This window comes from Pristiophorus japonicus, chromosome 16 (genome assembly GCF_044704955.1).
Source record: "Pristiophorus japonicus isolate sPriJap1 chromosome 16, sPriJap1.hap1, whole genome shotgun sequence".
Taxonomy (NCBI): Eukaryota; Metazoa; Chordata; class Chondrichthyes; family Pristiophoridae; genus Pristiophorus; species Pristiophorus japonicus.
The window spans coordinates 115,104,361-115,129,563 of NC_091992.1; the positions used below are offsets into that span (position 1 = coordinate 115,104,361).

General features: G+C 43.1%; 1 protein-coding gene and 1 long non-coding RNA gene across 4 annotated transcripts in view; one reads left to right on the forward strand and one right to left on the reverse strand.

Annotated features, from left to right (window-relative positions):
* The first annotated feature begins 1,555 nt into the window (after positions 1 to 1,555).
* The window catches only part of LOC139227153 (uncharacterized), a 33,864-nt gene continuing 10,216 nt past the window's right edge, over positions 1,556 to 25,203 (forward strand). For 2 of the 3 annotated variants that reach the window (XR_011587394.1, XR_011587395.1), the window contains exons 1-6: positions 1,556 to 1,694; positions 12,770 to 12,950; positions 14,435 to 14,761; positions 18,688 to 18,830; positions 19,298 to 19,331; positions 24,679 to 24,778. This is a non-coding gene — a long non-coding RNA (uncharacterized lncRNA). Of the gene's footprint in view, positions 1,695 to 3,114; positions 3,175 to 12,769; positions 12,951 to 14,434; positions 14,762 to 18,687; positions 18,831 to 19,297; positions 19,332 to 24,678; positions 24,779 to 25,203 lie in introns of those variants that run through there. The other variant, XR_011587396.1, reaches the window with a different exon arrangement.
* Positions 12,912 to 15,884, reverse strand: pde6gb (phosphodiesterase 6G, cGMP-specific, rod, gamma, paralog b). Its single transcript, XM_070858218.1, has 3 exons — positions 15,679 to 15,884; positions 14,411 to 14,451; positions 12,912 to 12,988 (listed from the first exon to the last, which is right to left on the reverse strand). The coding sequence occupies exons 1-3, from the start codon at positions 15,882 to 15,884 to the stop codon at positions 12,912 to 12,914; spliced, it is 324 nt and encodes a 107-aa protein (XP_070714319.1).

Sequence of the window (25,203 nt, forward strand, 5' to 3'; positions counted from 1 at the left end):
AACTAAGGATTGATTGTAGAATTTAATGACTTCCCTTCCCCCCCCCCCCCACCTCGTTCCCGACGCCTAATTTGTAACCTGCGCCTGATTTTTTAAAGTGTAGACAAGGTTTTTTCAAGCGTACAAAAATCTTCACTTGCTCCATTCTAAGTTAGTTTGGAGTACGTTTTCACTGTGGAAACTTTCAAATCAGGCGTCAGTGGCTGGACACGCCCCCCTTTTGAAAAAAAATTCAGTTCCAAAGTGAAACTGTTCTACCTGACTAGAACTGCAGAAAACTAAATGTGGAGAATTCCGATTTTTAAGATACTCCATTCTACACCAGTTGCTCCTAAAAATCAGGAGCAAATCATGTGGAAACTTGGGTACTCATACTTTCTAGACTGATTAACTAGGATGGGAAAAATGTCTTGCTCATCCATATCTATCGTGTGACTTCCCCATCTTACAGGAGTGATTTAAAAAAGGATGCGCTTATTTGTACTGCCAAAATGGCCACCATGCTCCACCCTTTGTCTATGATTTATCCTCCAAGGGGACCAGCTACACCCTGAAGTTTCATGGGAATGTGGAAGTGGAACTGCCCATCCCAAGGTCTCACTGACTTTGCAAATTGTCACTCGATCCACTTTTAGACTTCCTGAAGCGATAGAGAACAGAGCTCCCCAGAAGACAGCAAGGGCCAGCCAAAGTGCCTTACCCCTGTCCAAGTGCATGCCTCCCCAAGCCAAAGTGCCTTACACCAGTCCAAGTGCACGCCTCCCCCAACCAAACTGCCTTACCCCCAGCGCAAGTGCATCCTCCACCCCTCCCCCCACCACAGATGGGGCATTGTGTAGGGATTGTTAACAGGGTTATTGGGTATGAAGTGAATAGTGACTGTGTCGTGACTTCTGGATATCATCCACGCCAACGATGTCCCTTGTAGAGGGTTGGAAGAACATGATCCATCTTCCCTGAGTTCCCCCCGCGCCCCCCCCATCATCTCCCAGTCTCTCGCTCTTTCTCCCTCTTCCATCCCCCTCTCGGCCCAAAACCTTTTGTTCCCGTGGTCTGATTAGTTGTGAGCCTTAGGTGCACAATTACAAAGCAGCAACTTCCATCAGTGCGAAAGAATGTTCCTCCTGCGCACTCACAAACAAAGCCGCAAACTAACTGCTCCCCCACCACCCGGCCGCCGCTCTCGGCCCCCCCGCCAGCCGGGGCCTGAGTGGGTGATGAGAGTCATGGGTGGGGGAGGGGGGGGGGGGCGGGCGGGAAAGAGAGTTAGGGCCTCAGCGGAGTCTCGGTCCTCAGGTCCTGCTCCTCAGCACCACGTGGGGGGAGGGCGGACCTTGACAGGCGCATTGGGGGCGTGGCTTGACAGTTGCAGATGGGGGCGGGGCTTGACAGACATGTCTGTCAAAAAAAGCACAGTACAAATAGTGTTTAAAAATAAATACCAATGTAATATATTTTTTCTACCAGCAGGTGGGAATGTTTTTCTACACCCAACCGGATTCTAAAAACCTCCAACACACCACATTACGTTAGCAGTGAAAGTGGGTCATACCACCGACTTGCATCACCACAGTACCGGGGGAAAAAGGAGAGCTCTGCACAGGCTCATTCCAACAGTTGCTTTCCATCAATACAGAGGAGCAGACAGGACTTGTGTCAATGGAAGAAAGGTCTGCTGTAAAGATTGAAAGAAGGTATGAAGGAGGGCGTCCGTTCTTTTTAAACTGAACAGTAGCAGTGTTCCCCATCCTAGAAGCATTCTTTTAAACACCTCTAAAGGGCATTACACTGGTTACATGTGAGAACCAATAACAACTTGTATTTATATAGCACCTTTAACATAATGAAATGTCCCAAGGCGCTTCACAGAAGTCTTATGAGATGAGATAAAAAATTTGACACCGAGCCACACAAGTAGAAATTAGCGCAAGTGACCAAAAGCTTGGACAAAGAGGTAGGTTTTAAGGAGCATTTTGAAGGAGGAAAGAGAGGTAGAGAGGCGGCGAGGTTCCTTAATGCCACACTCTGTCAAATGCTGCCTTGATGTCAAGGGCAGTCACTCTCACCTCACCTCTAGAATTCAGCTCTTTTGTCCATGTTTGGACCAAGGCTGTAATGAGCTCTGGAGCTGAGTGGTCCTGGCAGAACCCAAACTGAGCATCACTGAGTGGGTTATTGGTGAGTAAGTGCCGCTTGATAGCACTGTTGACGACACCTTCCATCACTTTACTGATGATTGAGAGTAGACTGATGGGGCGTAAATTGGCCAGATTGGATTTGTCCTTGCTTTTTGTGGACAGGACATACTTGGACAGTTTTCCACATTGTCTGATAGATGCCAGTGTTGTAGCTATACTGGAACAGCTTGGCTCGAGACGTGGCTAATTGTGGAGCACAAGTCTTCAGCATGACAGCTGGGATGTTGTAGGGGCCCATAGCCTTTGCTACATCCAGTGCACTCAGCCGTTTCTTGATATCACATGCAGCGAATCGAATTGACTGAAGACTGGCTTCCGTAATGGTGGGACGTTCAGGAAGAGGCCGAGATGGATCATCCACTCGGCACTTCTGGCTGATGGTGGTTGCAAACGCTTCAGCCTTGTCTTTTGCACTCACGTGCTCTGCCATCCTTGAGAATGGGGATTTTCATGGAGCCTTCTCCTCCCGTTAGTTGTTTAATGGTCCACCACCATTCACGACTGGATATGGCAGGACTGCAGAGCTTTGATTTGATCTGTTAATTGTGGGATTGCTTAGCCCTGTCTATAGCATGCTGCTTCTGCTTTTTAGCATGCATGGAGTCCTGTGTTGCAGGTTGGCACCTCATTTTTAGGTACGCCTGGTACTGCTCATGGCCTGCTCTTCTACATTCCTCATTGAACCAGGGCTGGTCTCCTGGCTTGATGGTAATGGTAGAGTGAGGGATATGCCGGGCCATGAGGTTACAGATTGTGGTGGATTACAATTCTGCTGCTGCTAATGGCCCACAGTGCCTCATGTGTACCCAGTTTGGAGCTGCTAAATCTGTTCTGAATTTATCCCATTTAGCATGGTGGTAGTGTCGCATAATACGATGGAGGGTGTCCTCAGTGTGAAGACGGAACTTCATCTCCAAAATGACTGTGCAGTGGTCACTGCTACCAATGCTGTCATGGACAGATGCATCTGCAACTGGTAGGTTGGTGAGGGCGAGGTCAAGTAGAATTTTCCCTCGTGTTGATTCTCTCACCACCTGTCGCAGGCCCAGTCTGGCAGCTATGTCCTTCAGGACTCGACCAGCTCGGTCAGCAGTGATGCTACCGTGCCATTCTTGGTGATGGACATTGAAGTCCCCCCACCCAGAGTATGTTCTGTGCCCTTGCTGCTTCCAAGTGGTGTTCAACATGGAGAAGTACTGATTCACCAGCTGAGGGAGGTCGGTAGGTGATAATCAGCAGGAGGTTCCCTTGCCCCTGCTTGACTTGAAGCCATGAGACCTCATGGGGTCCGGAGTCAATGTGGAGGATTCCCAGGGCCACTCCTCCCGACTGCATCCCACTGTGCCGCCACCCCTGGTGGGTCTGTCCTGCCGGTGGGACAGGACATACCCAGGGATGGTGATGGACAAGTCTGGGACATTGGCTGAAAGGTATGATTTTATGAGTATGATTATGTTAGGCTGTTGCTTGACTAGTCTGTGAGACAGCTGTCCCAATTTTGGCATAAGTCCCCAGATGTTGGTGAGGAGAACTTTGCAATGTCGACTCGGCTGGGTGGGCCATTGTCATGTCCGTAGCCGGTGCTGAAGTCAATGCTGGATGGTCCGTCCAGTTTTATTCTTATTATTTGTTTGTCGTAGCGGATTGTTACAACTGAGTGGCTTGCTAGGTCATTTCAGAGAGCAGTTAAGAGTCAACCACATTGACTGTGGGTCTGGAGTCACATATAGGCCAGACCAGCTAAGGATGGCAGATTTCCTTCCCTAAAGGACGTTATTGAACCAAATGGGTTTTTACAACAATCTGATTGTTTCATGGTCACCATTACTGATACTAGCTTTTTATTCCAGATTTATTTAATTAACTGAATTTAAATTCCCCAGCTGCCGTGGTAGGATTTGAACTCACATCTTGCGATCATTAGTCCAGGCCTCTGGATTACTAGTTCAGTAACATTACCACAATGCTACCGTTCCAAGACCTCCCTGCCTAACAGCACTATGGGAGTATCTTCACCACATGCATTGCAGCGGTTCATGAAGGCAGCTCACCACCACCTTCTTGAGGGAAATTAGGGATGAGCAATAAATTCTGGGCTTGCCAGCAATGCCCACATCCCATGAATGAATAAGAATAACCCCTGCTCCATGGGGAAGCCTGCTATCCTGGTGAACCCACCTCCATCTCGTAAGAGACAATGGGGTCGAAATTGATCAAAGGCAAGTTCCGCCCATTTACCGTCGAAAAGACCGCTAAGATCCGACCAGTACTTTGGGCGGAAGTTTGGTCAAAAAAGGTGGAAAAAATGCACCCGGCAGCAAAAATGGGCGTTACACAACGATTCTGGGAGGTAGAGGGCAGTAGGTGGGATTCTGGGCAGCACATGTAATCCTGGAGAAAGTTACGCCAGGCTGGAGCCAGGCCCAGGGATGGAGAACGCACAAAAAAAAAGTAAAAACAAAAAATCACAAAACCTTCAGAGGACCCTTTAACACAAAATCGCTGCAAAAGAAGTAAAGAAAAAGATCTCACTAACCTTTTCTTGCAGGTCTTCATACCTACTGTCCAGGTAAGATCTGCTTCCATGTGGCGGTCTTTTCTCCTGCTGGAGCGGAGGATCGCTCGGATGAATCTCGGGTAGGAGGACTTTTTTCGGCATTGCACACCGGCGAACGCCAGTGGACGCTCCCCAGCGGTCCTTCCAAACCGCTGGTGTGAGGGCCTCGCCTATTTCCCACAGAGGGGAGAGCGCTGAAAAAAATGGGGAAACTGCCGAGTTTTGCCGGCGGTAGGACCATCCATTTCGGCCCCAATTAAATGTATTCGCCTCTCTTTGCATATCATCATCGTCATAGGCAGTCCCTCGAGTCAAGGATGACTTGCTTCCACGCCAAAAAGTTCACAGGTGTTTCAATGAAGGACCTAATATTCCAGGTCCCGAACTAAATCTTTGCATATAGCGCCTCAGTGACCTCCCTTACGTAACAGTGCATGGCAACCTAGGAGATATTGGAAATATCACCTGCTCCAGCTTGGAAGGAGCTCGATGCATAAGAATTCATGGCCACACTCACCTTCACAGCCACGGGCAATGCCGTCCTCGCCCTGCTCTGAGACTGCATTCCAGTCTGCAACGGGTGGCAGATTTCAGTGAGCACCTCCTTAGTGAAGCGTCGATGTCACATACTGTGTTCCTCGCTGAGGTTGAGATAGGAGAACTGATCCCTGAACATCCTGGGTGGCTATGGCCTCCTGCTGAGAGTCCTTCTTCCCCCCTCCTTCTCCTCCGTCTTCCAGCAGCTTGTCCTCCTCTGTGTTGCCTCTGCTCATTCTCCCTGTCATGCTGCAAGCCAAGGGGGATACAAACTGCAGCGGACATGTCTGGGAGCAACTGGTCTGAGCCGAAGCCTTGAAGTAACCTGCCACCCCAATCCCTGGAGACCCCAACAAATCAGATAACAAACCACCAAACACTTCGACAAACTCAACAAGGGCCAGTAGAAATCAATCAACGACTAACCTTAAAGCAGTTAATGATCCCTTTAAACAGCACTGGTGGGGGGGGGGGGGGGTCCTTCCTGTTGTTTAAACATGTTCAGCTGTGCATGTTTAAGTGGAGACGTTAGCTGGAGCGATGAGGTTGAATATCACAGCACTGGCGTCAAATCAGAGGAGGCTATTTGGCCAATCGTGCCTGGGCCAGCTCTTTGAAGGCGCCATCCAATTAGTCCCACTCCCCTTCAAATTTTTCCTCTTCAAGTTTTTATGCAATTTCCTTCTGAAAGTTATTATTAAATCTGCTTGTAACGCCCTTCCAGGCAGTGTATTCCAGATCATAACAACTCGCTGCATAATTTTTTTTCCTCATGTCGCCTCTGGTTCTTTTGCCGATTACCTTAAATCTGTGTCCTCTGGTTATCGATCCTGCTACCGCAGAAACAGTTTCTCCTTATTTAGAAAGATAGAAAACAGGTGCAGGAGTAGGCCATTCGGCCCTTCGAGCCTGCACTGCCATTCAATGAGTTCATGGCTGAACATGCAACTTCAGTACCCCATTCCTGCTTTCTCGCCATACCCCTTGATCCCCCTAGTAGTAAGGACTACATCTAACTCCTTTTTGAATATATTTAGTGAATTAGCCTCAACAACTTTCTGCGGTAGAGAATTTCACAGGTTCACCACTCTCTGGGTGAAGAAGTTTCTCCTCATCTCGGTCCTAAATGGCTTATCCCTTATCCTTAGACTATTTACTCTATCAAAACTCTTCATGCTTTTGAACACCTCTATCAAATCTCCACTTAACCATCTCTGCTCTAAGGAGAACAACCCCAGTTTCTCTCATCTCTCTACATAACATAGAAACATAGAAAATAGGTGCAGGAGTAGGCCATTCGGCCCTTCGAGCCTGCACCACCATTCAATGAGTTCATGGCTGATCATTCCCTCAGTACTCCTTTCCTGCTTTCTCTCCATACCCCTTGATCCCCTTAACCATAAGGGCCATATCTAACTCCTTCTTGAATATATCCAATGAACTGGCATCAACAACTCTCTGCGGTAGGGAACACCACAGGTCAACAACTCTCTGAGTGAAGAAGTTTCTCTTCGTCTCAGTCCTAAATGGCCTACCCCTTATCCTAAGACACTGTCCCCTGGTTCTGGACTTCCCCAACATCGGGAACATTCTTCCCGCAACTGAAGTCTTTCATCCCTGGTATCATTCTAGTAAATCTCCTCTGCACCCTCTCCAAGGCCTAGACATCCTTCTTAAAGTGTGGTGCCCAGAATTGGGCACAATACTCCAGCTGAGGCCTAACCAGTGTTTTAGCCTAACCTCCTTGCTTTGTACTCAAAGCCTCAATTAATAAAGCCAAAGATCCCGTAAGCTTTTTTTAAAAAACTGTCTTCTCAACTTGTCCTGTCACCTTCAAAGACTTGTGTACGTACATGACCAGGTCTCTCTGTTCCTGCACCCCCTCTACATTTGTACCATTTAGTTTATATTGCCTCTTCATTATTCCGACCAAAAGGCATCACTTCACACTTCTCTGCATTAAATTTCACCTGTCATGTGTCTGCCCATTTTGCCAGTCTGTCCATGTCCTCGTGAAGTTTGTTACTATCCTCCTCACTGTTTACTACAGTTATGAGTTTTGTTTCATCTGCAAACTGTGAAATTATGCACTGTATAACCAAGTCCAGTTCATTAATATAAATCAAAAGATCAGTGGTTCCAACACCGACCCCAGGGCAGCATCACTGCACACATCCCTTCAGTCTGAAAAAAAAACATTTGCCGCTAATCCTCATAGGAAGCCTTGGCTCCTCTATGATAAAAGGCGTCCTTCCTTTGGCATGTTCCCTTACAAGCCCTTGACCTTTGTGGCTGATTACCCTGTTTGATTTGTGTTTCCTGTTCCTTACTATACTTTGAATTCCTTTTCCGCATTACTCTTTCTAGACTAAACATATTGTTGTGATTCAACAGTTTCCTGACCTTTACGGACTCAGGTCACATTTTTTAAAGTGTATGTAATTATTGTTTAAACAATGTGTTAACCTATCCACTGTCTTTGGTAGCAGTGTGTTCCATTCATTCAGATTGCTGCAGGTTTGAATAAAACGCTTACCTGCTCCGATGACACCCACACTTGTTTCGTTCAGCCAGAATTTTTAGCCAATATCTTGAAATAAAGTCTGTAAAGATATATAAGCCTGTAGTTTCTTTGCATGAGGGACCCTTTTCAGCGATATGTAGCATTGAAACTATACTTGGTTCAACGTGGGTAGGAGATGTCCCCAATCATTATCCTTCTGACATCGTTTTGTAATTCTTGACAATATCACCATTATAGAATTCCACTCATGGTCCATCCTTTCCTTCTCAAAGCAAAAAGGGGAGCAAGCTCAAACCAGTGAAAGGCAAACTCAACACTGGCATCAGGCAGTCCTTTTTCACGGTTAGCAACACATGGAATGGTCTTCTGGGTAGGATAGTGGAGGCAAAAACCCGAGGAACTGGCTGGGTGTTGTATTGGGAATGATGCGGCTCTTTCTGGATGGATGCCAGGCAATGACCATCTCCAACAAGCGAGAGTCTAATCACCACCCCTTGATATTCACCGGCATTACCATCACTGAATCCCCCACCATCAACATCCTGGGGGTCACCATTGACCAGAAACTTAACTGGACCAACCACATAAATACCGTGGCAACAAGAGCAGGTCAGAGGCTGGGTATTCTGCGGCGAGTGTCTTACCTCCCGACTCCCCAAAGCCTTTCCACCATCTACAAGGCACAAATCTGGAGTGTGACGGAATACTCTCCACTTGCCGGGTTGAGTGCAGCTCCAGCAGCATTCAAGAAGCTCAACACCTTCAAAACGGACAAAGCAGCCTGCTTGATTGGCACTTCATCCAACACCTTCAACATTCACTCCCTCCACCACTGTTGCACCGTGGTTACAATGTGTACCATCTATAAGATGCAATGCAGCAATTCACCACATTTATTCCTTTTTTTTTCAAACTTTATTAAATATATGTTGTAGAGAGAACAATCTAATCTCCAGATGACAACGTTTTTGGTTTAAACACACTAGAAACCATTAAGGTCTTTCTTAATGTTCCCCAAACAGCATTGCAGATTTCCCCTAGACGTGCCTCCTTCTATTGGTTGTACCCAGAATTATATATGAATAGAAAACCCCAAAACAGATAAGAAAGGAAACACGGCAATCAAAGAATAGGAAAACTTCATGAAATATATTGGTTTTGGTATTTTCAAAATAATAAATCTAAAAAAGTGAGGTAAAGTTGCATAGGAAAAACTACTGGATTCAACAGACTATCCAGAATTCCAAGAGAACTGAAGAAATAATCCAAAATTAGAGGCAAAGCATAGTGATAATTAGGAATGGAAAATATAAGAGAAACTTGTAGTAAAGAAGCCTTTTCGGCAGCACCTCCCAAACCCGTGACCTCTACCCCCTAGAAGGACAAGGGCAGCAGGCGCATGGGAACACTTGAAGTTCCCCTCCAAGTTACATACCATCCTGACTTGGAAATATATCGCTATTCCTTCATCATCGCTGGGTCAAAATCCTGGAACTCCCTCCCTAACAGCACTGTGGGAGTACCTTCACCACACGGACTGCAGCGGTTCAAGGCGGCGGCTCACCACCACCTTCTCAAGGGAAATTAGGGATGGGCAATAAATGCTGGCCTTGCCAGTGACACCCACATCCCGGAACGAATTTTTAAAAAATGTGCTAGGATCGGCTGAATGGCCTTTCCTCAACCCGATCTATCTCGTGATCTTGCAATGCCCCCATCCAGCGCGATGGGACTAATGGCCCTTTCAACTTCAGCAAAATGGTGTTATATAATTCCTCTCACACACTTGGCCAAGTTGTTTGGAGGAGGGAGTGGGAAACCTTTGTTTTTTACCTTCCCAAATTAGTCCAGGTTATTTACCTTGTGGCTCAACTAAACAGGGGCAGAGGGCACTAATGGCTCTTCTCCTTGGATTAGACAATACTGTTTTCTAGCTGGGATGACACAAGAGTATGGGGCTTAACTTGAGGATTTAAAACAAAATCCCAAAAAAAGTTGCACATTTATTCCTTTTTTTTTTCAAGCTTTATTAAATATATGTTGTAGAGAGAACAATCTAATCTCCAGATGACAATGTTTTTGGTTTAAACACACTAGAAACTATTAAGGTCTTTCTTAATGTTCCCCAAACAGCATTGCAGATTTCCCCTAGACGTGCCTCCTTCTATTGGTTGTACCCAGAATTATATATGAATAGAAAACCCCAAAATGGATAAGAAAGGAAACACGGCAATCAAAGAATAGGAAAACTTCATGAAATATATTGGTTTTGGTATTTTCAAAATGATAAAACTAAAAAAGTGAGGTAAAGTTGCAAAGGAAAAACTACTGGATTCAACAGACTATCCAGAATTCTAAGAGAACTGAAGAAATAAAATTAGAGGCAAAGCAGAGTGACAATTAGGAATGGAAAAATATAAGAGAAACTTGTAGTAAAGAATTAAAGGAAATTAGCGCATTACAGGAAAGATAAACTACAAAAAGATCAAACGTAAAAGCTTTGAAAATATAGTGCAAATTGGAGCATTCACTTTGCATAGTTACAGCACTTCAAAAAAAAACTTTGCACAGCAACAATAAACCTACACAACAAAAATAAATTCCTGAAATTGTAATTCAGAAAAGAAGAAACAACAATTATCAAAATGAGATCAGGAGAAAATTGAAGTGCTAAATTATAGAGATGGCAAAAGAGGATTTTGAATCTAGTGAAGTAAAAACAAACGCTGGTAGGGACAAGCACATAAAAATACAAGGTGTGAGACAAGATATAAAAAACAACGTGAAAATGGAATCAAAGCGTAAGATGGATGGATGAGAAAAAGACGGACAATGAAGGAGCTGGAAAAGAGCAGATAGAGAGCAGCGGGGACTGCTACAAAGGATGACATTTTTGTCCTTTATTACAAGAGGAGTTGAGTATGAGTAAAGAAAGAAAAACTTACATTTATATAGCGCCTTTCGCGACCATCGGATGTCTCAAAGCGATTTACAGCCAATGAAGTACTTTTGGAGTGTAGTCACTGTTGTAATATGGGAAACGCGGCAGCCAATTTGCACACAGCAAGCTCCCACAAACAGCAATGTGATAATGACCAGATAATCTGTGTTTGTTGTGTTGATTGAGGGATAAATATTGGCCAGGACACCAGGACACCCTGCTCTTCTTCGAAATAGTGCCATGGGATATTTTACATGCACCTGAGAGGGCAGATAGGGCCTCAGTTTAACACCTCATCTGAAAGATGGCACCTCCGACAGTGCAGCACTCCCTCAGCACTGCACTGGAGTGTCAGCCTAAATTTATGTGCTCAAGTTTCAGGAGTGGGATATCTTACTGCAATTATCTAGGTCCCTGGTGAGACCACACCTGGAGTATTGTGCACAGTTTTGGTCTCCTTACCTAAGGAAGGATATACTTGCCATAGAGGGAGTGCAACAAAAGTTCACCAGACTGATTCCTGATGTCCTGTGAGCAGAGATTGAGTAGACTAAACCTATATTCTCTAGCGTTTAGAAGAATGAGAGGTGATCTCATTGAAATATGCAAAACTCTTACAGGGCTTGACAGGGTAGATGCAGGGAGGATGTTTCCTCTGGCTGGGGAGTCTAGAACCAGGGGTCACAGTCTCAGAATAAGGGGTCGGCCATTTAGGACTCAGATGAGGAGACATTTCTTCACTCAGAGGGTGGTGAATCTTTGCAATTCTCTACCCCAGAGGGCTGTGGAGGCTCAGTCGTTAAGTATATTCAAGACTGAGATCGATAGATTTTTGGATATTAAGGGAATCAAGGGATATGGGGATTGTGCAGGAAAGTGGAGTTGAGGTAGAAGATCAGCCATGATCTTATTGAATGTCAGAGTAGGTTCAAGAGGCCAACTGGCCTACTCCTGCCTGCTCCTAATTCTTATGTTCGTATGTTCTTATGAAATAGATGCAGCGATCTTCTGATCGTAACAACATTTGATGGGTGTTGGATAACAAGGTATAAAGGGTCAAGATTTGGAAGAATAGAATAGAAGGTGGCATGGAATACTTTAATGGGATACTAACTGACAGAATGATATGGCAGAAGCAAAAATAATCTAAAACTGCAAGTTATGAAATATCCTGAAGATGAAATGATGTGCCATGTACAAATTAAAAATACAAAGAAAATAAAAGAGGTGACATTTGAATTACAATCAATGAGGATAAAATGAGAAAAGATTAAGGACTAACAAAGGAAGAAACAAAAGATGAAAATGAGTAAATTGAGAACATGTTAGTGAAAGTATGTTGGTAACTTGGATAAAGGGTAATCACTTAATATTAAAGTCATTCAGCCACACCACACACAAATCACCAGAAAGCTCTTATTTCAAGCAGCTCTTAGCAACCTAAAATTTATAAGAATCCCCGAGTAGTTCATTTTAGGGGAGAAAAAAAAGAGGTCTTTAGCTTGAATACTTAAAATTCGAACACGTCACCAAGTCAGGGAGAAAATGTACTTTATCTCGATAGGTACTGGCAGCAGTGCAGCGTTGTAGTGAGTGAGTCTCCTGTTCAGAAGGAGGCACGTGTGAGGGATTGTGGGAATCTTTCACTTCCACCTTGCACATTCACCGAATCACACACAACATAGTCCTCCTACAAAGTTCAACGCTTAAAGAATCACAACGATCGGAATGAATTTGCATATGTGCCGTCATGACGTTTCGATAGAGATGTGTTTTGAAAAAGCATAATAGTACATGTGCAATATGCCCATAGATACAAACAGCTTATAGCTAAACATTTCTGGAAACTGTATCAAAGAAGGTCAGTGGAAAAGTGTTCAGCTTTGTTGAAGATGAGAGACAAGAATTCTGACATGTGCATTTAAGGAAAATGCCTTCATGTTTTAAATGGAGTAAGGTTGCAAAGGAAATGTGAGTTTAAAATATATATACTATTATCTTTTTTTTTGCAGTTGTGCTCGCAACCTTGAGGCCTGGCCTCATTTCTGCTTTTGAAGCCACTGGTGAAATGGAGGGGAAGGTCAGGGAGGTTCTGGAAACCCTTCTGATGAGCAGAGTGGAAATACACACAGAACTCTAGGACAGTTGCCGCTTTCAGATGATACCATATTGTGCCAGCTCGTGTAGTTCCAGGTGATTGAAGGCCTCCCAGGGGCAGATGACAGTGATATCTGTAAACCAAAAAAGGACAATTTAATCCAGAGTGCAGTACATGCCGTGTTACCGCAAAAGTGTTTAGAGGTCGAAATTCGGTTGCAACGCCTGCTGATAATGTTAGGTGTTAACTGGGAGTTAGGTGGTTGGGAGTGGCGCTGGGTGCTGTTCATCTTTTAAGGGTGTTAAAACGTTACGTCCCACCGGCTAACGCCATGGAAATCCTGACGTCAGCACGTGTGAAATGCATCCTTAGCGCCTCTATTGCGATATTTAGTCTGTATGGCTGCTGTGCCGTGCTGTGTTGTGCCGGCGGCCGTACAGCCTGAAAATAATGGTGGTTACACAGCGGAACTCGGGCGGAATCGGCCAGAGAACAAAGTACATTTTTTCTTTATTTATTTCTTCATTTTTTCATTAGTTGTAACAGCGGGGAAGTTTGTGTGCGGGTCGGAGAAGTTTGAGGGTTTTTTCTTTCTTCCCATTTCTTCCCGTTTCCCAGCTAACACAGCCGCAGCCTCCCGGTGCGAAATTCAGTCGGCCTCCTGAGCTCCCGCCCGAGGATGAGTGCACAACGTCACCTGTTAGCGCTGCTCTCTCATCTTTGGCCGTAAAAACTGAATTTGGCCGTTGGAGCCTGCACCCAACGTCTGGCGGTAAAACCAGCACTCAGGCGGTGACAACGCCTCAAAAACCGCGGGGCCGAATTTCAAACCCCTTAATACTTTATTTTTCTCAGCCTTTGTGCCTGTGTAGACCATTGGTCACGCTTTCAACCAGGAAAAAGGTAAGAGTCAGAGCTATGGGCTTCTCTTTGACTGTTCAGTGCATCTGTCTCATCATAGCTGTCATAACAAGTATTTGCAAGTGGTGTCCTTGCATACTTCAAATATTTTGAATTTGATCAACAAAAAACAATCCTGTCATACCTTTCTTGACTGCCTTCGTCGCTTAATATGAAACATTTGGTTTAGTTTCAATTGTGTGACTGTCAAAATAGGTGACTATACCGAGGCATTACTTTACAGTGCACAATACAAAAAACCATTCAGTTAATTTGCAGGGAAATAATAATTATTGAACAAGTTCCGCCCTTATATTGACAGCTTAAAAGGCACACAGCAGCTCAGATAAACAGCACTAGTATTCAGCAGAGATTATCACGAATTGAATTAGGAGGGGTTGATTACACCTATTTCATATCCATGACAGTTTTGTCTGAAGTAATATGTTTATTTTGCTATTTCCATAATGCGCCTTTTTTATTTTTAAAATGTGATTTATCAGTGAGACTGCAGTGCAAGTCTGTTGTCGGCCCATATTGAATAACAGTATGTGTGGCGGCAGTATGCTATGAAATAACTGGTTGTTCAATGTTAATGTGCAACATGAGCCTAGAATAATGATAATGCTGTTTAGAAAAATTAATTTCATTATACCTGTGCCTAATCCTTCCATTCCAGGAATGTCATCACCAAACCTGTGGGAGAGACAGAAACAGGGTTTAACAACCCATACAAACCATTCTCTGAGTCAAAAGCTTCCTTACTTCAATCTTCACATATGAGCAATAGACAACCTGATTCTGCCCTCATCCGGTGTCCACACGTAAGCACTTCCCAGCGGGATTCACTGGGTAGTGATCGGGAGTGGGAACCTTGACTGATTTTTGACTGTGCCTAGTGCAGTCGCCCTGAGGCAAGCTGTAATGGCCAAATTGTTGTCCCAGCTAAGATTAGCTTTCACAGTCGAGACTGAGGAACAGAGCTGGGACCTTCTCGGATTTTATTGTGAGTATTTACCAGGTAGTACGTTTAGTCTTTGAGCCATTGAGAAAACTCTACAAATTGTATGAAGAAATTACAAGCTACAATTTGTGTCCTACCACTCTGTGGTGTCGTGTTCTGCATTAAGAACATAAGAACATAAGAAATAGGAGCAGGAGTAGGCCTTGTGGCCTCTCGAGTCTGCTCCGCCATTCAATAAGATCACGGCTGATCTGACCATGGACTCAGCTCCACTTCCCTGCCCGCTCCCCATAACCCTTTACTCCCTTATCGCTCAAAAATCTGTTTATCTCCATCTTAAATATATTCAATGACCCAGCCTCTACAGCTCTCTGGGGCAGAGAATTCCATAGATTTACAACCCTATGAGAGAAGAAATTCCTCCTCAGCTCAGTTTTAAATAGGTGGCCCCTTATTCTAAGACTATGTCTCCTAGTTTTAATTTCTCCTATGAGTGACCATTCTGATCCAGCTGTACAGTACTGGAAGTAATATCAGTCTGTGTAAGTTCTATCGAGGGAATTATGAGCATAGTAATACAGTATTTTTGGCATATTGCTTCAATCAGCTCCTTTCTCTTATTCCATAGACCTTTCCACTGAAACACAACTGCCTTTGCCAAAGCATCTATTCAACGATATGGCAGGTCTGTGGCAACTAATGAAAGAGTGCTTGATCCGAAGTGATTGCACATCTATCGTACTTATTAAAACGCACACCAGTCATAACTGCCAGCTGGTGTTATTTATCCCACAGTTGAGAATCTCACATGTGGAAATCTAAATAACTGTTTTGCAACGTAGTTCATATTTTTAGGCATCACATAGCATCTAAACTCAATTTAGGTTTAATTCCATTCGTATCTTTATGGCTCTACTGATGCCCCACCCTCTAGTTAAATTGATTTTTTTTTCTCTTACCCTTGTATTCCTTTCTTTGGCGGCTTGCTCTTAAACTGTCTTGTTTGTCTCTGTTTGAACTTTGGTGGTCCTTTCCTAGCAGATGCTGGTCCTCCGGTCACCCTCGTGGCTGATTTAATTTCTCCCGCCGGTTTCGAGGGTTCTAGAGTGAGAGCCATCTCTTGTGCTTTCAAGTTTGGTTGAATTTCCAGGGGATTCGCCGCCATATTTTATTGGTTTTGTCCCACGCTTCACTAGGATACTATATTTCAAAAGAAAACCAAAACCTTTGTCGATTAATTAATGTGATAAAAATATGTGACATTGCTTCACATCTCCCAGATTATCAAACAATCAATACGACCCTGCTCAGACTAATCTTAATCTCTGGTCCGAGAACCAAAGACAGGTACAATGGGATTAGTTTTCTATAGTTCTGCTCGTAATAGGATTGTGCAAAACTAGAGTGTAGCAAGAGAGGGAGATGGCAAAGGATTTAAGGTTGAGAGTATTAACCCTTTTCTCTTTCCTTCCCTTCAAATGATTATTTAAAGAAAAAGTAACGGAAGACAAATGGTTCGTTGCAGTGAGTTCGAGGATTCCAGGGATGATAACCCTGAATAAACGCATTGGTTGTAAATGATATGTCACACAATTTGATATTATAGAACATGTCAGAATCACAATATAACGCTAGATTTTTGTCATTTATATTTATATTTTGAGAATTAATTTACAAAGCACACTACCCACGTTGTACGAAGCAAGGCTGATCATTCAGAGAACCAGCACAGACATGATGGGCTGAATGGCCTCCTTCTGTACTGGAAGTTTCTATGATTGGTGAAAATATTCTATAAAGTAAATCAGGAAAGCAGCCACGTGTTCAGCCACAAAGTTCAGCTGCAATGTTTGTTAAGTGTAGAAAAGTGAAGAATTTTAGATTATACTGGGAACTTAAAAAAAACTGCACCTTCAAACACATTTAAACCATAAGTAATGCCCTTTTGTAAACAAATTCACAACTAGGCTACAACAACTATTCATCTGATACAGTCAATGTCATTCATCAAAGGCTCAAAGATATTGAAACTGGACAAGTGCTTCAATATCATTTATAGGGTTGGAAGGCTATGTCACTGTAACGAGATCTTTAGTTACAATCACACATTGTTTATGGCTGATTTTGCCAAATTCTCCTTTCATTTTTTTTGTCCCAATGTTTAATTCTTTTCCTTGCTACATATGTTTTGGTGGGCGAGATTGAAATTACACACGAGATTCAACCACTATTGTCTACAATTTTGTTAAATTACATGACTGCATAAAGACTTTATAAAACATTTATTAAAGTCTTTAAGAGAAACAAGTAAAAATTAAAACTCCAGATGCCAGTGTGCCATTTTGAATTCCAGTCAAATAAAACTGGTTAATTTCATGTAAATTGAAATAAATGAAGTACACAAATGGTTCGAAAAAACAAACTAATTAACTTAAGTTGTTTTTATGCTTTTGACTGTAACATTCCCATCTAAAACAGTGTAGTTGTTTGCAAATAAACCTAAGTTTATTGCAGCAGTAATACACCTTTTAACCAACTGGGTTCCAAGGTCAAATCATCCCTAACATACTGACATTGCATGTTCATTAATTAGTTGGGTTAAGTTTATGCTGATACAGGAGTACAGATCAGTAAGAGGCTTATTTACTCAAATCCCTGACACTTAGCCACCTGTTCTTTATTGCTGAACTGGTCAAGTGACCGATTCAAATGAATATGGGCACTGCAGCCAGATGTACCTTTCGTAAAGGCCCCCACTGTCCATAATTAAATGAACACTTTGCTTTACTTTACTTTTCTTATTGCAACTTTTACAAACAGTTAACCCCTTCTCCTGTACATGCTCAATTGGGATCAAGATCCTTTTCTGAATAATAATACCTTTATGTTTGTGGCTCAGTAACATTTTGTATCTGTGTGACATTCGAGGAGTGGCCAATAAATGCAATGAGCTACATGGAAAGTTTCTCCATAATCACAGACAGATGGTGAAGGTATGAGTAGTTTAGGCACATTATTTCTTTGGTATACTTTACCAAATCCAATTGAAATTATAACCTGATTTATAAGAGCTGTCTCTTACCCAATAGGAGCCTGTCAGTTTTGGAACAGGACATGTTAAATGCAAAAAACCTAGTCACCCCAGAAACTGAGCACACTTCAGTGCAGTACTGAGGGAGTGCAGCAGTGCCAGTTGGGTTATCTTTTAGATGAGATGTTAAACTAAGGCCCCACCTGCCTGTTCAGATGAATGTAGAAGATTCCATCACACAATTTAAAGAGAGCAAAAATGCTCTCCCAGTGTCTGATTCTCCCAGAATTGGTGATTATTGGGTAATATTCCAATATCTATTGCTATATTATTGACAGAAAGCATTGGTTTAGAATAGAAAAAAAGTTCTTGTTCAGAAGTACCTATGGTTAAACAAAGTATTCCTGTGAATACTGCATTTTAAATGCAATGGCTTCAGGAGCGAAGCAACAACAATATTCAAAGCAAATCACAAAGCATCACTGGGCGAAGCTGTCACATCAGTATCCACAAATCTTTTTTATGATGAAAAATGCCAGAGGTGGTGTTTTTATAGTATTAACATACAATTCAGTAGGACTGAATTGTCAAAACACGAAGAATACTGAACCAAAAACCTGACCATCACAACCTAATTGAGACTTCGTTGTTCTTAAATTTTATAATGCCACAATTTAGTGTGTTCAATGGAAATGATCACTAAATACTTATATTCAGATCTCAAAATGTTAACTTGTCTTTTCTCTCTTCAATGGAGATGTGCTTTAATTATCTAGGGGTTAGATCAATTTTATTAGTTATGACACATATAGCATGAAACATTTGTGTGAAGATTTTCCCCATATTTTGGTATAATTAATCATAAAATCGTACAAGTAGGATGACTAAGTTCAACACAAATGTTTGACGTGCTGATGTTTTGTGTACCTCTACACAGTACTTATCTCCACAGAGAAAATCATTGCTGGCATTTCTTAATGTGAAAACAATCATAAGAATTTTGCACTCTGACCCTTCACATGAACAACATGTAAATTATCAAACGGACAAGGAAAAGCAATAACTGAACACAACTTCATGGTAAGCAAAACATACTTGAATAATAAAGGCATTTTTAAGTTAACATAATAGACGCCAATAAGATTTGATACTAAGAGCTGCTCAACATAAGTATAAGCCAGTTAAAGTTACACCTCCTTCAAGTGTAGACATTTTCAAAGACAAATCATTTTTCCCAGTTACAATAGAAGCATGTTAAGTATATAATAGTATGTGTAGTTGTCATTTGAATGTGCAGTTTTGAAATTCATACAATGAATATTTCTGTATTAGATAATTGTCTCAGAGCTTTTTCATACAAATATTGATTTTAATTAGTTGGAAGGTATGCTTTTAACACTGCTTCATCATTAATTGACTCAATTAGTATAAATATTCTTAAACTCTCCTATTGGCCATTTTATTCAATTCATTTAATTTTATGCTCCCTTATGTCATATATCTTAATATTCAACCTAATTGTGTGAAATGTGTTGTATATTTTACAGGCATATACTGTGTTGCTGAGAAGTAAAAGACCAGGTACTTACCACTATGTGGAGGAAAAGGGGAACATTCGGCAATGAAAGACGAGAGCCCTACCTAGCTCCCGTCGATGCTCTGTGTTTCTATCTACGCAGTGTTAGGGTCGCCGCTGTATAGAAACCAGCTTTTATTGGTCTGTTGAATAATAGGATTTTGACATCACGCTTGTCCCCATTACTAATCTGAGGACGTCACTGTTACAAGGAAAAGCTGATATGAAGAAGATAAGCTGAGCCTCGACTCAGATGTCACCTTTCAGTGTTTTGTATTGCGGAGCGAAAACTAACTGAGAAGGCCCTTCTCTAGTTTCTTTCTGAAACAAAGAATGTTGAATATTTTATGCAATTTTATTTTGGCTCTTTAAATGAAATGCAATCTCAAGCAAATATCTTTCATTTTAATAAGATATAAAATATAGTAAATATGTGTAAAGGGACAGTTATAACACCAGAACTATCAACTTTAGGGCATTAATAAGGTTGACAATTACTATTGAAAAGCTTGAAAGCAGTTAGCGCACCCATTTAAGGACATGGATCTTGAGCCCAGATTTTTCTGTCAAAATAATGGTGCTGGCCTTTATTTATGTGCAAATGGTACAACGACTTCAGGCGAGAGGCAGATGCGCGATAAACTAAATTTCCAAAAGTTGCTGTCCGAGTTGCACTGCAACATTAGCTTCGCAAAAACGACATCTCGCTGTCTGCCTCACCATTGAAATGCATTGAATGGCGTGAAGTTGCTGGATTTGTGTGGCAGATACAGGCTAAACTCGTCACACAAAGTTAAGTCTTGTCAATTCCAGTCTAAGTACCCTTTCAATGACGTACAAAGTTTTAATTGCTGCCAATCAACCTCTCAGACACTGACTATGAATTATTACAAGTATGGAGTCTCATTCCTTCAGGTTTTAATTGTTGTTGCCGATTTTTTAAATGTAACATTTTAAATAACATTTTTTCTTACTTTTCCTTTCTGTTTATTTTTTTCTCTTGATCTTAATCCAATCTTTCTTTCCCTCTCTTTATTTCTCCTTCTGTACCTGATTTGACATTGGATTCACCCACTTTAATTTACACTTCCTATCACAATCCCTCAATCAGATTGGTTGAGGAGATACCCTGATGGTCCCCCTGTTCACTCAGGTCCTCGAGGCCTAGTTTCCCTCGCTGCACCATTATCAGCTTGCACTTTCTGCAACTTGCCACACAAAACTGTTTAAAATCTAAGGGGGAGAAATTGGTCTGGTTTGCAACTCCCGTTAACGCTCCAAACAGGGCGCTACGCAATTTCTAGCCCTTAGTGTGCGGATGCCCTGCCACAACAAAATTTGGGCCAAAGTTTGTTTTATAAAAAGTCACCTTCATCAGCTTAAGTTAACTTTTTAAACCAAACTGAGTAAGTCCAACTCCAGGTGGGAGAGGTCTTGCAATATTGCAGGACTAGGCTCCCAACTGAAAACTTCAGTTGAGATTGTAGTCACCAATGGCATTCCCAGTTTGACTTCTTTTAAGTGATAAGTTTTCAAAGGCTTGAGTAGGGAGGCTGCTGAAGGAGGAAAAAAAGATTGGCATTTCTGTAGTACATTTCTTGATAGGTTAACCAAGGAATAGCAGGATTGGTGACATTTTTTAAATCATTCTCAAGATGTAGCTGTTGCTGGCAAGGCCAATATTTAGTGCCCAATGCTACTCATGCTGAAGACTTGTGCTCCAGAACTAGCCGCGCCTCTAGCCAAGCTGTTCCAGTATAGCTACAACACTGGCATCTACCCGACAATGTGCAAAACTGCCCAGGTATGTCCCATCCACAAAAAGCAGGACAAATCCAATCCGGCCAATTACTGCCCCATCAGTCTACTCTCAATCATCAGCAAAGTGATGAAATGTGTCATTGACAGTGCTATCAAGCGACACTCACCAATAACCTGCTCATCAATATTCAGTTTGGGTTCTGCGAGGACCACTCAGCTCCAGACCTCATTACAGTCTTGGTCCAAACATGGACAAAAGAGCTGAATTTCAGAGGTGAGGTGAGAGTGACTGCCCTTGACATCAAGGCAGCATTTGACCGAATGTGGCATCAAGGAGCCTGAGTAAAACTGAAGTCAGTGGGAATCAGGGAGAACATTCTCCACTGGCTGGAGTCATACCTAGCACAAAGGAAGATGGTTGTGTTTGTTGGACGTCAATCATCTCAGTCCCTGGACATCGTGCAGGAGTTCCTCAGAGCAGTGTCCTAGGCCCAGCTGCTTCATCAATGACCTTCTCTCCATCATAAGGTCAGGAGTCGGGATGTTCACTGATGATTGCAGTGTTCGGTTCCATTTGCAACTTCTCAGATAATGAAACAGTCCGTGCCTACATGCAGCAAGACCTGCAAAACATTCAAGCTGGGCTGATAAGTGGCAAGTAACATTTGTGCCAGGCAATGACCATCTCCAACAAGAGAGAATCTAGCCACCTTCCTTTGACATTCAACGGGATGACCATCAAATCCCCCACCATTTACATCCTGGGGATCACCATTGACCAGAAACTTAACAGGACCAGCCACATACATACTGTGGCTAAAAGAGCAGGTCAGAGGCTGGGTATTCTGTGGCAAGTGACTCACCTTCTGACTCCCCAAAGCCTTCCCACTATCTACAAGACACAAGTCAAGAGTGTGATGGAATTCTCTTTACTTGCCTGATGAGTGCAGCTCCAACAACACTCAAGAAGCTCGACACCATTCAGGACAAAGCAACCCATCCACCACCTTCAACATTCACTCCCTGCACCACCAGCGCACCGCGGCTGCAGTGTGTACCATCTACAAGATGCACTGCAGCAACTCACTGGTCCAGTGGCAAGGATTAACCAAGACGACTGGAGACCAGCTCTGCTGCATGGATCTAGTGCACACACATATCGCAATGTGGATTGACCTGTGCTGCCCCTGGGCCCTCGCCTCTTCTGGGCCCCGAACTCACGCCTCACCTGGGCCCCGATCACATCCCTCTACAGTCTCTCGCCGCTCCTTCGCCCTGACCTCGCCGCTCCTGCTGCACCTGCCCACGCTCCAATCACCGACCTGGATCTTGGTGACATCCCTCTTCATTGCCGTTGCTGTCCTGCTCCAGCACGTGCTGCTCCCTAGAGTGGTACGCTGCCACGCTGCTCCTTCTGCTCCCTGGCCTGCATGGCAACACCACCACCTCCAAGTTCCCCTCCAAGTCACACACCATTCTGACTTGGAAATATATCGCCGTTCCTTCATCGTCACTGGGTCAAAATCTCTCCCTACAGCACCGTGGGAGTACCTTCACCACACGGACTGCAACGATTCAAGAAGGCGACTCACCACCACCTTCTCGAGGGCAATTAGGGATAGGCAATAAATGCTGCCTTGCCAGGAACATCCCATAACCGAATTTAAAAAATGTTGTCCTGAGAAGATGGTAGTGGGCCTTCTTCAACTGCTGTAGTAGCAGTTTGATATTACTGAGTGACTTTCTAGACCACTTCCAAGGACAGTTCAGAATCAACCAAGTTAGTATGGGACTGAAATCACATATAAGCCACACCATGCAAAGATGGCAGTTTTTCTTCCCTAAAGGACATTAGTTTTATGACAAAACCATGGAAAAGAAAATCGCGGTGATGTAAAATGGGCTGGTGATTCGCTGTGAGAACTTTCTGCATTATTGGCAAAGAACAATTTCACCTCCAGTCAGTCTACACCATTGCATTTAGTGGAAAAATTAATGGCGGGAGCAACCCATAGCCACTAATTATCTGCAAGTACCATGCATCACTGCTATTGAACTACACACCAACAAGATGATTATTGCTTCGTTGCACAGATGACTACAGGCTGTAAGAGATTACCAACCTCCTTCCTCTTCCCCCATATAAAGGGTACTTTTTTCCATGCTTACATTCCTCTAAAATTTGAACATCCAGGCCAATATTGAATGGAGCAGCTGATTAAAACAAAGGAACATAGGAACATAGGAACAGGAGTAGGCCATTGAGCCCCTCGATGAGATCATGGCTGATCTGCGACCTAACTCCATATACTCGCCTTTGGCCCACAATCCCTTAATATGTCTGGTTAACAGAAAGCTATCAATCTCAGATTTAAAATGAACAATTGATCTCGTATCAATTGCTGTTTGCGGAAGAGAGTTCCAAACTTTTACCATCCTTTGTGTGTAGAAGTGTTTCCTAAGTAGACTCCTGAAAGTTCTGGCTGTTTAGACTATGCACCCTAGTTCTAGAATCCCCAACCTGTGGAAATAGCTTTACTCTATTTACCCTACCTGTTTCCTGCTCAACAAGGATGTGATGTCCATTGTTGCTAGAAGTTATGGTTGGACTACCAATGATCTTTATAGGTCTGGCTCTTTTCAAGTGTCTGTAAAAAGAAAGACTTGTATTTATATGGTGCCTCTTGTGACCACCGGATGTCTCAAAGCACTTTACAGCCAATGAAGTATAATGTAGGGGATGTATTTGAAATCAATCGAGGCAGCACTATCATATTGTGAATCTCAAAGGGATGATACTTTAGCCAGATGAACACGTACTGATATCTTATTCCTTTTAAATGTATAACAACAATATTAGGTCAAACATGACTAAATAAATTATAGATTGTCCGCATAGGTGGCTGTCAGATGTTTTGCCCAGAGTGACAATTCTTTGAATAGGAAGTGGTAAAATGCTACACATGGGACACCCATTCTGTGTACCATGTTGTCTCACCTTGGAGCACTTTGCCTGGAAAATTGAATAGTCTTTCTGTCAGATCTTTCACTTAATGTTCTTGCAATCTTTTTGGGAACTAGTTAAAGAAGTCATACCCAAATAACTGGTCCTAGTGACAGATGACCAGAAATTGGTACACCTGACTGTTCAATGGAAGGTCTGTGTTTTCATTTTAATCATGAAACAATAGCAAACGCAGCAGTGATTTCAGTAAAGCATGCACAGCACAAGGCTGAAAATATATCCTAACCCAGATCAGACTGCACACAGGGAGGTTAAAGTAACAGTGACCTCAGTCTTTATTAAGACACTCCAGAGTGAGGAACAGGCCTAAATTGATTTACGATTCCATTATACATAGGGCCTGAAATTGGTCGATGCATAAGGTCCGCCCATTTCTTGGCGGTATGCTGGCGGTGTGTCGTTTCAAACCGCTGGCAGACCGAAGAGGACAAAATTGGTCGGTATGCCAGCGGTCTGCAGCGGGCGGTATGTAACCTAGTAGTTGATCCAGATCAGCTTTCTCTTCGATGGATGGTGTGGGACTGAACTGCACATGCGTGATTTTTTTCCCCCCGTTTTTTTCACAGAAGCGTTTTACCCGGGAGGCAGGGGTCACCTGCGCATGCACAGTGACTTGAAGAGGAGGGAGAGAGAGTGAGAAGGAGCAGCAAGCTTGTCGACGGGCAGGTACATTAAAAACACATTGCAAAGTTAAAAAATATTCATAATAACTAATAATTCTACAGTTTGAAGAACAAGATATAATTTACAAAGCAAAAATCAGAACAGAAATATTATGGAAATGTTAAAAAAGGAATCAAAGCGCAGGAACGTCGAAAAGGACGGGTGGTTGAGGGCGCCCGCCTTCGAAGAGACAGAGTTACCTGCCCTTCTCGAGAATATAACAGGGAGGTACTCCGACCTAACGAAGGATGGTCGTGGAAAGTGTTGTGTATCTGTAAAGCATGCACTCCCATGTTCCGCCAGCAGGGAGTGCATCCCCTGAAGTTCCAAGGGATCCCAGCATCCCTTGGGTGTACTGTATATAAGCCGGCCCCTAAGGCCTGTTCCTCACTCTGGAGTGTCTTAATAAAGACTGAGGTCACTGTTAC